At 49.3% G+C, this 16,251-nt stretch overlaps 1 protein-coding gene across 8 annotated transcripts in view; it reads right to left on the bottom strand.

Annotated features, from left to right (window-relative positions):
• MEGF11 (multiple EGF like domains 11) overlaps positions 1 to 16,251 on the bottom strand; it is a 374,950-nt gene that overhangs the window by 230,963 nt on the left and 127,736 nt on the right. For 7 of the 8 annotated variants that reach the window (XM_054532820.2, XM_024232600.3, XM_054532818.2 and 4 more), the window contains exons 3-4: positions 12,026 to 12,127; positions 7,161 to 7,261 (exon numbers count right to left, since the gene is read on the bottom strand). In XM_054532820.2, coding sequence (XP_054388795.1) covers positions 7,161 to 7,261; positions 12,026 to 12,127 — 203 coding nt within the window. Of the gene's footprint in view, positions 1 to 7,160; positions 7,262 to 12,025; positions 12,128 to 16,251 lie in introns of those variants that run through there. The other variant, XM_054532821.2, reaches the window with a different exon arrangement.

The raw sequence follows: 16,251 nt of genomic DNA on the forward strand, positions 1-16,251 counted from the left end.
CACAAGAAACAAAAAGCCAGGATAGGGGAACAGGCAGTGACTGCTGAATGGGTATGGGGTCTCCTTTAGGGGTGATTATATAGAGGTGATATTTGCACATCGTGAATATACTAAATGCCACTGAATTGCACACTTTAAAATGATTTTATTGTATGTGAAATTCACACCAATGAAGAGAAAAAACACCCCAAGCCTTTACCAAACACAGCATAAAATCCCAAATCAGGCTACCAAAGCAAAGGGTGATCTTGAGCCAGGGGAAACCATTAGAGTGCCCAACAAGAAAATGTAAAACTAATGTGTAGAGCCCCTGAACAATTCGGGGCACAAGGGAGGGAAGAAAGGGCTAAATTAATAGTAAAAAAAAAAAAAAAAAGTACAGCCTGTACAAGGAAACAATCTGCCATAATGGAGAATCAGCAGGCACTACAAACAGGAGAATTGATACTCTAGGAACTTGAGCTAATAGAATTAATCGCTTGAGATAAAACTATCTGAAAGAGACTATAAAAGAAATATGTTTAAAATAATTAAAGCAATAAAAGAAGGAATGGAATTCATAATGAAAGAATATGACACGACAGAAAAAGCACAGCATATCCGAAAAAGAACCAATGGCACTCCGAGAAATGAAACATGAAACTGAAATTAAGACCACACCAGACAGGTTAATTAGCAGAACCACAGCATCTAATAAATGGATCTAAGGAAAATGTCCAAGATGCAGCATGGAGAGATAAAGAGACTGAAAATGAGAACTTAGGAGAGACAGAAGATGGAATATGAGGATCCAACATATTGGAGCTCCAACAGGAGAAATTAAGAGAATAGAAGAGAGAAGATTTTTGAAGAGGTATGGTTGGCAATTTTCCAGAATTGATGAAGGACTTGAATCCTTAACTCGAAGATGACATATACCTCCGAGAAGCAAACAGTATAAAACAAACAAATAAAAACCCCAAAAAACTCCACACCCAGACACATCCTAGGGAAACTGCAGGGCAGCGCAAGACAAAGTCCAGAACACAATGGAACACCACTTCTCAAACTGCTGGAAGAAAATGACTGACAGCCTAGACTGTCACAGGCAGCTTAACCATCACTCAAGAGCAAAGGCAAAATCAAAGCATAAGACAAAAAGCATAGGAGAATTGGTCACTCATAGACCTTCCCTGAAAGAACTAAAGAACTTTCGAGAAGAATGAGGCTGAACCTAGGAGAGTGATGCAAGAAGAGATGATGAGCAAAGGAATTATGAAACACAGAAATTCAATTTAAATTTAAACAATAATTGTGCAAAGCAACAACAATAATGAAACAGGAGTACCTAATTTGGCAGAGTTGATGTGTCAAATTCACTGAATTAAATCTTACACTGCTTGCCCCCCCTGCCCAACCCCCCGCCAGAATCCTCTCCCCTCAACCAGAGTCCATCCGTGAGGCCAATCTCCTAGACCCTCAGCTGCTGGATCCCTCGGCCACCATGTGCAGACCACCCCCTAGGGTTGGCACAGTCCCTTTCCCTGGGGCCAACCTATACTCCCCAAGCCAGCCGGGCCCATCAGCTGCATACGTGCCTGGAGTTTCTGGTGGATCCCTCCACTTCTGGATTTCCTGAAAACCACACCGCAGAGGGTGTTCTCTGGCATCCCAAGCCACAACTGAAAGGGCCAGAAGATTTCACCTGGAAGCTTGAGGGAGTTCATTTGCTGTGGGGGAAACTATGTCGACCAAGAGGAAACAGAAGATGGGGGATTGAGCAGATGGACTCCCCCTCCTTGCCCGCTGCAGTGAGGCATGCTTTCTCCCTGCTGCCCATCAGAAGCGCTGAGTACGTAGGCGATGCACCTGCTGGGCCTCTTTGTAACAGATTCACAAACTGAGTCAGTAAAGAAACCGTAGCCTAGTGGTTCTCAAGTGTAGTTCCCATCCAGCAGGATCACCTGGGAACTTGTTAGAAATGCAAATTCTTGGGCCCCACCTCAAATCTTCTGAATCAGAGACTCTGGGACTGGGGCCCAGCAGTCTGTGGTATAACAAGTCCCCCAGGTGATTCTGGTTCAGCAGCTGGAGTCAAGCACACAGAACCTGTCTCATATTGTTATTAAGTGCTTACCAAAGACACATTTGAATGAGTTGTGGTTTGTGAGCACCGTGGCCATCTGTGTGGGACTTGTGATAGCAACTAATACTGCTCACTAAATGTTTCTGACCCTCTCTGCCTTCAAGACTAGCTAGAGCCCTCCTCTCTCTGCCACAGCAACTAGCAACATTCCAGAGAGTTGCTGCTCCATCAGCCTAGGTCCTGGGGTGAGGCTGACAAGGAGCAGGCCTTAGCTAGCCCATGGCGAACACCTAATATGAAGAAGAAATTAAACTTCACTGTTTCAAGCCACTGGGATTTGGACGTTGTCTGTTACCGCAGCAAAACTCAGTATGCTCATAACTCAGTCCTGTGTCATCCGGTTTGATACAGGACTAATATTTTCAAAGAACAGAGCTTCCCAAAATGCCTCAAACTCTACCACATACGTGAAAGTCTGCTTCTCCAAGACATAAAACTAGCTCCATATGCAGAGGCAAAAATGCCTCTGTCCTGAAAGAAGGAAGAAAGGGAAGCTTGGAGGGAGGGAGGAAGGCAGGCAGGCACTTCTGCCCAGTGATCTCTAGGAAATATTTCATATCTGGTGACCAAAGTGGGCCAGGACTCAGCTGTAGCTGTAGATAATGGAAGCGGAAAGAGGTATGAGTTGGGCAGGGGTGGGTGGGTGGGAAGATCTGGTACGGATGGTTTCAGGAGGGCTCCCAGATGAGAATGGCAGTTCAAAGGCAGAGGAAATTGTACAGAGAGGAGAAAAACAGTGCTCCCCTGCATCTGTATTGAGCTCTGTGCTTTCCAGGACACTCTGGGTCCCTGTTCCATCTCTTCCTCCTTCTACACACAGGGATGGTCCGTCCTATGTCACAGCTGCTCCACAGAGGCAAAGGACTGGCCCAAGATTGCAGAGCAAGTTGGTGGCTGAGTCAGCCAAGGCTTTTATGCCTGGGCCTGCTCCTTGTCAGCCTGCAAGAAACAAGGCTCCCAGAAGGTGACTCTGAAGGGAGGATGACATCCTCCTGCCCTGCCCAGGGCACAGGTGATGTTCTTGTGCAGGATCTAGAGAACTCTTGGCATCCAAAGGGTTCTGGTGAAGTTGGAGTTTCTCTGGCCTCTGAGCGATCGGGAGGGACAAGTCAGGGGGCACGGCTGCAGGCACCAGCCCCTGAATGCTCCCAGGCTCACAAGCCTTCCATCTGTCCCCCAGTGCCCTGGCCCCATTCTTCACCCTCTCACTACCATTTCTGCCTCTCACAAGCTCCCTTACCCTGGGGTCTCCATTCTCTCATGGGCAAGTGCCAAAGCCCATGTGGGGCCAGTTGGTGCCCTCTCCCTTTCCTCCCATCACAATAAACAGGAACAGGAGGATGCTGGTAACAGCTGACACCAGCCTCTTCAGATTTCCTGTGTTAAAGTCTCAAGCCGCAGCACCTGAGACACGCCCTTATTTGGAGATAGGGTCTTAAAAGGCAATCAAGGGTCTTAAACAGCTGACACCAGCCTCTTCAGATTTCCTGTGTTAAAGTCTCAAGCCGCAGCACCTGAGACACGCCCTTATTTGGAGATAGGGTCTTAGAAGGCAATCAAGGGTCTTAAACAGCTGACACCAGCCTCTTCAGATTTCCTATGTTAAAGTCTCAAGCTGCAGCACCTGAGACACGCCCTTATTTGGAGATAGGGTCTTAAAAGGTAATCAAGTTAAAATAAGGTCATTAGAGTGAGCTCTAATCCACTATGATGTGTGTGCTCATAACAAGGAAATGTGAAGCCACGGGAAGAACACCATGTGACGATCAGAGTCCTGCTGCTGCAGCCAGGAAACTACCAGAAGCAAGGAGAGAGGCTGGAACAGACCCTTCGCTCAGCCCCAGAAGGAAGCAGCCCTGCCAACACCTGGATCTCAGACTTCTAATCCCCAGAACTGTGAGACGATAAACCCCTGCCAGTGAAGCCGCCCAGCCTGTGGTACTTTGTAACGGCCACCCTAGGCAATTGACACACCCAACCCAGCCACCTGCACCTCCCGCTGCAGCCCAGGTCTGCCCTCTGGGGTCTGGCCAGCCTCCTCACCGCCCACCTCCATGCCTTTGCTGATGGGGTTCTGCCTCCCACCCACCCCTGACGGAGTCATCGCAACCCTCAAGATGGAGCTCAAGGCCCCATGAAGCAGGTGGCAGCATTCTCTCCTGTCGCGCTTGTCTGTCTTTGTCCAGCGTTTTTCACATCCAGTCTCTGGGCTGTTATGGAATGATTTTACTGAGTGTTAGTCCCACCTTCCCATCATGAAAGTAGATTCCACAAGGGCAGGGGCTAGTCATATTTCTAACTCTTCTCTTCTATCTCGTAGCACAGCACTGTGGGTGGGCTATAGTAGGTGCTTAATAAATACTGGCTTGAAACACCTTTCTAGTATACCCTGTAGCAATACTCTAAGTCCCCTCCTCTGACTAGGCTGCAAACTCCTTGAGGGCAGCAACTGTTTATCATCTGTATCTATGCCCCTGCATCTTGCGTAGCAAGAAGTAACAAATATATGCTGCATGGGTAATGTGAACATGTGGCAGAAATTATTTACCATGCAACAAGGACCCTGTAAGGGTTTCAGGGGATCCATGAACCCAATGAACCCATGAACCCAATGCAAAGGACTTTGTGTGTTGGTATGTTTATGTAGGTACTATGCGTTTTCCCAGGGACAGTGTCCATGGGCCTCTTCGAGCAACTAAAAGCCAGGACTCAAACAATGTGGAACACCAATGCCATGGAGGAGGGAACTGACATTTACTCAACCCCCACTCTGTGCCTGGTGAGTGCAGGTGTTACTACTGCCATTTTACATGCATGAAAACTGAGGTTCAGAGAGGTAAAGCCTTGCCTGGGTTCGTGAAGAGACAAGCAGCCTGCCCAAGCCATCCAAGTGCAGAGACTCTGGAGCCAGACAGCCTGGATTCAAATCCAAGTTCTGCCACTTTCCAGATGTGTGATCTTGGGCAAATTACATAAGCTCTGTGACTCAGTTTCCCCATCTGTCAAATGAGAGAAATAAGGATACCTTCCTCATAGGGCTGTTGGGAGCAGTAGATGGATCAGCGTATGTAAAGTGATCAGAATGGTGCCTGGCATGTGGCAGGTGCTGGGAAGATGATGAAGATAAAGAGGAAGAAGCTGGCAGTGGCAGGGCAAGGATCAAACCCAGACCCCTGTGATTCTGTGTCATTACTACCAGCACCCAGGGTGCCACACATCCCATCTCCCCGCCAGAACTCTCCTGTCTCCTCGTAGAAGTCTTCCATCCTGAAAGTGGCTTTTTGAGCTTGATTTCCTGGTGGACCACCCTAGGGTCACCTGGCCAGAAGGTAGTACCCGGTGGTTACATAAGGAGTAGGTCGGAAGGTAAAAACTGCCCTTGCCAGTCAGCATGACTGGGCCGCCTGTGCAATCAGGACTTAGCACTTCTGCCCTGCTCTTCATTTTCCAAGAGCTTTGCCACCATTCACTAATGGAAATTAGAAAGGAAATGTGCTCGTCCATTCCTGGATCCCTGTGCTGACGTCCAAACTCCCTTCATAATTTCCCTGAGTCAATCACTGGGCCCTGAGCTTGGGCGGGCCGCTTACATCTGTCCCTGATGCTTTGTGAGTCCCGTGTCTTGCCCCTGGCCTGATTTCACACTACTCCATGCAGACAGAGCAGCAGCAGGAAAGCCTTAGTCCTAATCTCGCACCTACACTTGGGTCTCGGTTACCCCATCCCAGGTGAGGTACTGACCAAGTCCTCATCCTAGCTCAGTCCTCTGCCCTGCTCCTGAGGAACGGCCTTTTAGGTGAACTGCTTTGTATCTTTCCTACAAAACCACCACTACTGAACCCATTGGAGGGTACATTTTTCATTCATTCTTGTAATGCAATTAGAATTGAGTTTCTCCAGCACTGGGGGAGATGTAACAACAGTAGGAGAAAATTGTCATTTTATTCCCAACATCAACACACCCACTCTGCCCAAATTTTCCCTCTGGTGCGAACTCTCTCTACCCACTCGAATGGCAAAGAGAATACTAACAAGGAAAATTGCTCTCCAAATGAAGAGGCAGAAGCTTTGGGGGTGGAATCTCTTCTCAGTCATTAAACGAGGGCCTCCCAGCTCCTCTGACACTCTCCTACAATAGAGGGAACCTTCCAAGGCCCGCTAGAAAGTCCACTGGCCCCATGTCACTGGGTCAGAGGTGAGTGGGGAAAGAGTCCCTTAGAACCCAACAGGGACCCTACAATCATCCTCCCAGAGAGATTAAGTGACTTGCCCAAAGCCCCATAGCTAGGAAGCCCAGATCTACAGGCTCCTGCTCCGGGGTGCCTCCACTGCATCACGCTGCTCTTCTCCCAGAGGGCCTGCAGCTGCCAGCAACTCAGCTCTTGTCTTTCTTAGGGGACACTAAGGCCTGCATTTTCTGAGCTGCTCTAAACAAATAGGAAAAGAGGCAATGTTTGTCTTTCATGCACCCACCTCTTCTCCAATGTCCCCCAAATCCTCTTTGGAAACCCTCCCAGCTCCCGGAACCACTTCCTCATGGTCCATCTCACCTTTGCTCCCATCCTTTTCTTACTGCGGTTTTGACATCCAACAACCCCGCCTTCCTTCCTCCCTTTCCCATTTCCACCCATCCAACTGTCCATCTACATACCCATCCATCTCTCCTTCCATCCAGCAAAGCTGTCTTGAGCACCTGCACATCTTAACCCTGTGCCAGGCACCCAGCACTTCTCCCTTGCTCCTCAGAGAGCCCACTCCAGAAGGAGCCACTTCTCCCCATCCCCCATCAAGGCCTTGAACTCACAGACTTCCATCCATCCTGTAAGGAGGTTGATCTCAGGGCCCAACCCTTGCTACTGTATTTGCACCAAACTCATTATTCCTTCTGAGCACTGGCAGCAGGCAGGGACTTCTGGAGCCATCTGGCTGAGGACTGCTGCCTAGGGGCCATGGATATCAGCCCTACCTCCCCTCCCCTCCTTTCGCCCCTCCTCCCTTCCCCACTGAGGCCAGAACAGCAGCAGCCCCTACATACGTATGCAGAAGTCTTCGTTCTCATAGTAGCCAGGGCAGCACTGGGACCTCCGCCGGTACATGGTCCGGAGGCCTCTCCGATACGCCGTCTTATAACTGATCCTAAGACACAAGGGAGAAAGCCACTTGAAAGTATTGAAAATCAATCACTCCCGTTTAGAATGATATTTGTGTTAAGCTATATTGAGGATGCCACTCAATAACTACTTTAAAATGCATGGCGGCTTCAAATATGAAGGAACACAATAAAAAAATCAATAGTGGGATTTGGGCTGTTGTGATGCAGAATGTATTACTAACACGGCACTTACTAAACCTGCTGACTTTTCCCCAGTCACTTCTAAATAGAAGGGCTGCAGAAGATACTTTCTGGAGTGACATTGTGGAGGGCAACCATGAACTTCTCCTTAGTTCCTTAAAACACCCAGATTCTGGGCTTGAAGAGCCTGTGGGGTGACCTGGATAGGAGTCAGGCCCTGAGGGTTTCTGTGCCCGCCCCGTCCCTCCCCTCTAACAAGCCAGACTGCTCACAGCCCCCTGAGTATTGGTCCCCCCACTTGGAGAACTGAGGCAGAGTCAGCAAAAGGACTCTTTGAGTCCAACTCAGTCCCGGAGAGTAGATTAATCTCCCCCACACCAAAAATAACACTTCCGGGAGAGGACCCTCACATGCCATCCCTGGGAAGGCCCTGAACCGACCCCTCACCCTGCAAAGGAAGAAGCTGAGGCCCATGGAGCTGCAGCACTGGGAGTCAGACACGTGGGTTCCAGACCTTATGCTGACACAAGTGTGAAGACTTAGCCCCATGCCAGAGAAACTATGAGCAACATCTCATTCCCTTCCCTGTGGCAGGCACCATTACTGTCCCCCTTTATTTTATTTCTTTCTCTTTTAGAATTTTTATTCTATTTTTTTATGTTCCCCTCAACTCCCCACCCTTTGTTTTATGAATAAGAAAACTAAAATTAGTGAAGTTAGTGACCAGCACAGCTAATCAGAGTCAGAGCCAGGATTCAAACCTAGCTCACTCCAATTTCAAAGCTGCTAGGCTTAACCTACTGCCGTCTACCAGGTTCACAGGTAGAGGGCCAGATAGATTCTGGCCTTAAGATGGCCACAGTGAAGGGGTAAGTAAAAAGAAATTCTAAGTCCTTAGAAGGAAATCAAAATGGGGTATTCATAGGCAAAGCCCCTTCTTCACATGGAGAGTCAAAGTGGAAGAGATTTGAAGTGGCCACTAGAGACTAGAGAGAGGAAGTGACCTGCCTAAGGTCACGGAGCGGAACTTGGACCCAACCCCAAGTCCTTGGGCCTTGAAGCCAGACTTCTTTCCACTTTTCCATCAGCACCCAAGGGGAGCTTGCCCTGTGGACTCTTCCTCAGCAGCACAGCAGCAGGGTCTGGTCATCAGAGATGCCTATAGGCTGCATTCCATGGAGGGCCAGGCCAGCTTGGGAAGAGAGTCCTGTAATACAGGCTGGGACAACCCTCCCGCACCTTAAAGCCCTCACTTCATAACAAATGACAGTGCAGAACTCTGGGGAAATCTGTGATATTTGGGAATGTCGTAAGCTAAGGTCATTCAACTTTGTCAAAAACCTATAATGGAAGGAAAGCTGGCCTCAAAGTAAATCTACTTCCCCAGCACAGAAGGCAGCTCCCGGCAGTTTCAGCGGTTGTATAAGCCTCTCAGATAAAGAATGACTCAGAATCGACTCAGAGGTCATCCAGCCTGTTCTCCCCACCAAACAGGATTATCCCCAAGCCCCCCAATGCGGGGTGGTCTGGGCATCATTAACACCCCTCAGGAGAGAGCTGCCACCCATTGTTTCTGGCTCACCCATCTTTGTTTGTCCCTGTGCAGGTTGGAAAGCAAGAGAGGGAAGCAAGGCCAGGTGCCAGGCTGCTCTCAGGGGAAGGATGCTGGGTTGAAACATGCCATTCCACACCAAAGCAGACAGAGGGTGCAAGCTGTTAGCATGCACACTCTAGGTCATTAGGAAAGCTGCAAGGAAACTCAATAATTTAGCAAAATAATTCATGTTCTAGGAATACAGCCTATTTTAATAAGCAGCCACCACCTCAGTGGTGATGGATGGCAGCCCTAGCCTCCAAGTACCCAAAAGGGCCACAACCCTGAGCAAACTTGGCTCTCACACTGGGCCTGCCAGGGCTTTGGGAGGAGCAGCACTACTATTTCTGCCTCTGTCTTCGACCAGGGCTGCAAGCAGCCAACTCTGGCAAAATTGTTGGGGTGAAAGAGAACATTTAGTCCCACCTCCTCATTCCACAGTCAAATGCTAGAGGAAGGGGATGCAGTAATAGCTGAGTCGCTCCTATTGGACCACCTTTCTGCGAATAGCAACTATAAAATCTAGGGGAAAATATACAAAACAACTACCTGAAGGCACTTGAGGGAGGACAAAAGCAGGGCGATACTGGAGGCAAGTGGACATTTGAGAGAAGGGAATGGTGCCGGGCAAGTTAGCACAATACTCCGGGCAACTAAAATTCAGATAGAAAACACACAACCTTGCTCGTTTGAAGAACCACAGGACAAGTCCAGGGTGGACCCAGCAGGTAGCAGGTGAAAGGGGAAACCTTAGAAAGGTGAGAGCCACAAAAAGGAAGCCCCAACATCTTTGTAAAATCCCTGCCCAAGTGTCTGGTCACTGATTTATCCTTATGGAGGACATATTCCAAGCAGCCTAGCTAATGCTAAAAATATTAAACTTTCAGAGTTTGGAATTTGTGTTTAGCCAAGTAACCAGGCCGCTAAAAAAAATAAACAAACAAACAACAACAACAAATTAATATTCTCTGGAGGAACATAACAGAATCCAGTCTCCACATGTCATTCATAATGCTCACAATACAATCCAAGATTACTAGGCATATAAAGAAACACACTGGCCAGGCGTGGTGGCTCACGCCTGTAATCCCAGCACTTTGGGAAGCCGAGGTGAGCAGATTACAAGGTCAGGAGTTCGAGACCAGCCTGGCCAATATGGTGAAACCCCATCTCTACTAAAAATACAAAAATTAGAAGGGTGTGGTGGCGGGTGCCTGTAATCCCAGCTACTCAGGAGGCTGAGGCAGGAGAATTGCTTGAACCAGGAAGGCAGAGGTTGCAGTGAACCGAGATCGCGCCACTGCACTCTAGCCTGGGCAACAGAGTGGGACTCTGTCAAAAACAAAAAACAAAAAACAAAAAAACTACCCATGCAGAAAAAAAAAAGCAATTAGTGAAGACCAACCCTGAGATGACCCATATGTTGGAATTAGCAGGCAAGGATTTTAAAGCAGCAAGTATAGCTCTGCTCAACTCAATGTCTCACAGCCAGTTAGCAGCAAAACCTCAAAGAAAACCAGGACTTTGGCTTCTCAGCACAGAACGAGTTTTCTCATCCATGTTGCTGCCCAGCATGATTCCTGAATTATCCTCAAAGAGGAACTGGGCTCATAGGAGAAAGCAAAGGAGAAATCTGGAATCAACAGATATTCAGCAACTAGGAAAAGGGCCCACCCTGGGGTCTCTCCCTTACTCCTTATTTACCCTTCAACAGCTAGTCTCTCACCCTTCAAATAGTGTCCCTTCACATGTGGCTAATATCTCACACTTTCCTCCATTTTCCCCTGTATTTTTCAAAGTAATTTTCACATTCCTGACCTCCCTGGACAGTGCAGGGTAGGGAGAACAAGGATTATTAAGGGTTTTTTTTGTTTTTTTTTTGTTGTTGTTTGTTTGTTTGTTTTGTTTCTGAGACAGAGTCTCGCTCTGTCGCCCAGGCTGGAGTGCAGTGGCATGATCTCGGCTCACTGCAAGCTCCACCTGAATGGCGGAGTTCATGCCATTCTCTTGCCTCAGCTTCCCTAGTAGCTGGGACTACAGGCACCCACCACCATGCCCGGCTAATTTTTTGTATTTTTAGTAGAGACGGGGTTTCACCGTGTTAACCAGGATGATCTCATTCTCCTGACCTCGTGATCCGCCTGCCTCGGCTTCCCAAAGTGCTGGGATTACAGGCGTGAGCCACCGCGCCCGGCCGGATTATTAAGTTTGATGAGTACACTGGGAATCCCAAAATAAAGTGTCTTTCCCAGGATCGTCCCTTAAAGCATGTTGTTTCTTCCTTTCTCTTGCCTTTCCCTGAGTGACATGATAACATGATCTGCAGGAGGGCTGCAGACAAGGGTACAGGACTGCCATGTGCAGTTGTTCATGTTGAGCACTGCTAACGAAAGCCTGGCCAAGGTGCCGAGAGGTTGCTGAATTCTAGCCTGCACTCTGTTCTTCAAGCCGGATGCCCTGATATGGGGCTACATCTGCTCAGGGCAGGGGGCTGTCTTAGGTTGGGTTTTCCCCCAAAGGCAGACCCCAAGAAAAGGATTCAAGAACAAGTAGTTTATTTTGGAGGCAATCCTAGGAAGTACTGGTAGGAGGATGGAAAAGTGAGACAGGGAAGTAAAGGCAGCCAATCTCCGGTATATTATTGAGCAGGTTACTTCTACGGGCAACTGGGCTTCCATCACTGGAGACTTCTAGGATACATGTAGAGAACACGGCTAAGAGATGTTGCTGCCATCCCAAGTGTGAGGAAGTTGGGGTAGTTATCCACCACCTCCCTATCTCCCCATCCCTGGCTGAGGGATGCCCTCAAGAGCATGAACTCTCCAGCACTTCTGGCCTGTCCTACCCACAAGCTCTTTTGGCCAGAAAGAAGCCATCAGCAGAGCATCTTGGGTGTTCAGAGTGGAGGTGCATGACAACATCTGCTCCAGCGGCCTTTTTCTAACTTGTACAGAGGCAAGCCCTGAGACCCCAGTGCCTTTTCCCTGCCCCGTCATCTGAGAGAGATACTCACCGGTGCCTGGTGCACTTGAACCAGTTGAGGATGTCTGTGCATCGTGTGTAATAGATCTGATCGAAGGGGTGTGCATACGATTCCTGGACAGTCACAGCATAGCTGAGAACCAGATGGGAGATGGGAGCCATGATTAGCACTTGGGAAGCTGAGCTGATATTCCACAGGGCATCTGAGCCCACAGCCCTGAGGCCAAGCTCCATAGCCAAGTGTCCGGAGGCTCTGACCTCCCTCCTCCCAACTATCCTCCCCCTGCCCTGAACGCCCTCATATTCCAGCCTCCCCGACCCCAGGTTGGCCCCAGGACATATTTACTGACCTTTGGCCCAGATCATTTTCTAAAATTCGAGTTCGTTTGTTCATTTAACAGAGAATGAATAAAGAAGCGGGGGGTAGTTTTATTCTGTGTGGCTCTGGAAGGCAGAGCCAACAAGTTTAAAAATACTTTATGTGTTTGTTCATATCTTTATGGTTTTCAAAGAACATGCTTGGAAGCTGGTCTTTGCAGCAACTCTGTGAAGTAAGTGGCCCCATTTTATAGAGGAAGAAACTAAGGCTCAGAGAAAAGTGACTTGCCCAGCTCACGCTGCAGTATCAATAGGTGCTAACACTTATTGAGCACCCTGTGTCAAGTGTTTTAATACATTTCATTCCTCACAATCTTAGGTAGGTGGAATTGTTCTCACTTTACAGACCAGGAAACTGAGCATCAGGGGGCAGAAGTGGCTTCCATAAGCTCCCCCAGTTACCTTCTACTCTATTCTGCCTCTAGTATAGCTGGGGGTACATTGAGGATATGTCCCTGATAGAAGTGGTTTCTTGTCATCCTGCCTGTTAGCTGTAAACCTGGACCAGCAGGTGGAAGCCACAGGGAAGCAGATCTCAGCTTAACCAAAATAAGCCTTTCTACCTGCCGGCCCCTGGCAGGGGTTGCATGAAGTGGCATTCAAGCCAGGATGCTGAAGTGAGGACTCACGTTTCCTAAGCAGGCTGGAGAGAGGACCTCAGCTGAGATCTAAGGAATTAATTTCTATGTAGGTTGGTATTATTCAGTGTTTTTCCCAGAAGGCTCACTGACCTGGGCCAGATGGCCGGGTCCAGGCTGTAAAAGCACGTCTGCCTCGCCTGAGGAAACTGCACTGGTTAACTTGCAAGGGGGCTGGGCAGGCCAGCTTCCCAAGTGGGTCCATAGTAGGCTCTCTGATGCCTGAAAGGTCAAAGGTCTGGCATCCAGAAGGAGGAGGCCAAAAGCAGTCAACAATGCTCAGAGGCCTGGGTGGTGGGAAATTGTTTCTCTGAAGCACTGGGGATGTAAGGAGGGCTCTCTGTGTGCCCCCACCAGCTGGCACAACTGAGATATGCCTCAGAGGAACACATCTAGAAAAAAAACAGCCCAAACCCTGTTTTATCTCCAGGCTTGGGGAAACTGAGGCAACTCGACCCTCACACCAGCCACCTAGAGTCCTCTTCCAACTCTGGGATCGCATGATTCTTTGCTCCAACACATCTCCTGAATACCTCACTTAGAGCAAGAGGATGAATGGGGAGCGTGCACGGGCCCTGGAATCCAAATACGGGGGCAGTAGGAGGGGCAAATTTGAAGCCTGTTGCCTGTTAGCAGCATGCCCTTAGATGTGTTATTTGACTCATATAAGCCTCTGTTTCCTCACCTGTAAGTCTAAGCAGGTTGTGTGGTTATTGTGAGGATTAAAGGAGGGCAGTAATATTCTCTCTCTCTCAGGGCAGTGGGAAAATAAAACAAGATACGCTATACATGTAACATGCTTAAACAGTGTTTAATAGATGTTGACAGGCAATGATTCACTTCCTGTGCTAGGCACTGAAGGATCTTTCCTCCCTGACCAAGGTGGGGGAGAGAGGGAGCCAGACCAGCACACAGAATGGATTCCCCACCTTTGTTAAGCACTTGGGGGTCCAGCCTCCCTTTTCAGCCCTAACATAGACCTTGGATGTCCAGAGAGAAGCCCAGCAGAGGGCTGGAGGGGGCAGTCACGGGGCAGAGACTGAGCTCTGCAGGATGCCCTGGGCTGAACCAGTCTGGCAATCAGGCCTCGTACCAACTCCAAGTTCTCTGACCTGAAGTGTGTGTCCCTGGTTTCATGGCTGGGTGGCTTAACACTGCTCATTTGCCAACATGCTAATGAGGGGCCAGATTAATCTTGGAGAGCCAGGCTTTACTAGCAGGGAGAGGTCTTTACACTGGGTTTTATGGTGGAGGGGCATAATTAATGAGGAACCGCCAGAAGCACTAATCCAGCTGAGAAATTCTCCCTAAGCGGTCTCCAGGGACCGGGGTGTGTTTCTGGAACAACACAGGCTAGATCCATCCACATATAACTTACAATGGAGCTCAGCTGGAAAGACTGAGAAGAAGAAAGCACCTGGTGTCACCAGGCATCACCCACAGGGCTTCCCCCCTTGGGGCCAGAGAAGCCCAGAGAGTCCCTAGACCTCATTCTAGCTGTTAGGTTTCACTCCTTGTCTTCCCATCAAGGCTGTAACCTTGGCTGATAGCCTAAGAAGCCTGAAATGCCAGCTCAGTTCAGCTCAGTTCAGAATATTTTCACATTCCAAATGTATTCACGTTGGGCAGGTGTACAAAATTGGTGAGTACGAATGGGGCTCAGACAGAGAGAGAAGTCAGAGGGGGCCCTCCCCGTGGGGGATGCTCCCTGGAAGAGAGGGACTCCGGATAGAGCCACTAGGGCAGGCAGAGGTGAGCAGCTGCAAAGGAGGCACTCAAGGGGCTGTGAGGCAGCAGCGACAGTAGCAGGAAGCAGCTGTGTCTTAACAGGACCAGAGGGATGAAAGGGGTCCTCTGAGGCTGGAGTCCAAAACCCACAGAATAACGTGGGGCTCTTCCCGATACCTCTCTGACCCACTGGGAAATAAAGGTTTAAATTCACCAAAGCCAGAATGGGCAAGGGGCCTGAGTAACCTCAGAATCATGTAGAAAGCTTATGAAAAATGCAATATTGAATCAGCATCTCCGGGATAGGCCCCAGGAGACTTTTTCGTATGTACCTCCCATGAGTCTGATGTGCACTAAAGTCCATGATAACAAGTTCCTGCAAAGCCACAGTTGTCAACAAGAAAAGACAGTAACTGATGCTTATGGTCCTCAAAGCACTTTCGTGAAACTGCTGCCCTTGATCCTCCAATGAGCCTGTGAGGCAAGGATAATGATTCTCCCCACTTTACAGAGGTAGAAGTAGGCTCAGAGCCGTTCAGAGACTTCCCCAGAGTCACACAGCTTATAGGTGGAAAAATCTATACTGAGGTCTTGGAATGAACTGAGGTCTTCTCATCACAGATCTTGTTTTCTTCCCACTTCACCAAAAAGGGACACACCACAGTACTGCCTTTTGCTCCATCCTCAACTTTGTTGGGACACCACGCACAGGATCTGGTCTCCAGGGATCACACAAGGGCAGACACTGTCCCTCTGCCTCCCAGCTGATCCTTCCTGACCCACAAGTGTCCAGGCTACCCCAGAGCCAGGTCCTGCCTGGCTGAGGTGTCTTTCCCTGCCCTAGGGCTGGGCTATCCACCCTCATGGGCATGAAGCATGGACCCCCCCTCCGAGTCCCCTGCCTTTCTTCCTCTACCATTCACTTCTCCCATAGGGCCCTCATCTTAATTTTATTCATTTGATTTATTAACATGTAAGTGGCAGAGTCATCCTGGTCAGCATGGCCAATCAATTCCGGGGTTTAATTCGGTTTTTTCCTGATTGGGTCTCTGGTCACTGTCTTTCTGCTCACCAAAATCAATACTTTAACCTTGTGCTTCAAAGTCAGGCCGTCTGCAGGGACCCTGCCCATTCCCCCAGGACCTAGTGCTGCAGTTGGAATGCAGCCTGCTCTTCCACTGCAGCTTCGGCCACCCTTCCCCGGCAACACCCTGCCCCCACCAGACCGGAAGTAGTAGGACCCCCTCACCCGTCCTCCTCAGGGCAGGCCGCTGGGGCCACACATCCAAGCTGCCACGTGGCTGCCAGTCCTGGGAGACCAGGAAAGGCATCACAGCATCAGAGAGCATGCCACCTGGGACCACGGTCCGCATCCCCCCACTTACTGCACCCCATCTGGCTGTGGACAGGGAATGAGCCCCTCTGGGTCTCTACTTTCTCATCTGTGCAATGGCTGGGAAGTGCTAGTGCAGGGAGGGGTAGGACAGTGCGTCATAACTGCAGCTAATGTGAG

The sequence above is a fragment of the Pongo abelii genome, chromosome 16, assembly GCF_028885655.2.
Source record: "Pongo abelii isolate AG06213 chromosome 16, NHGRI_mPonAbe1-v2.0_pri, whole genome shotgun sequence".
Lineage (NCBI taxonomy): Eukaryota > Metazoa > Chordata > Mammalia > Primates > Hominidae > Pongo > Pongo abelii.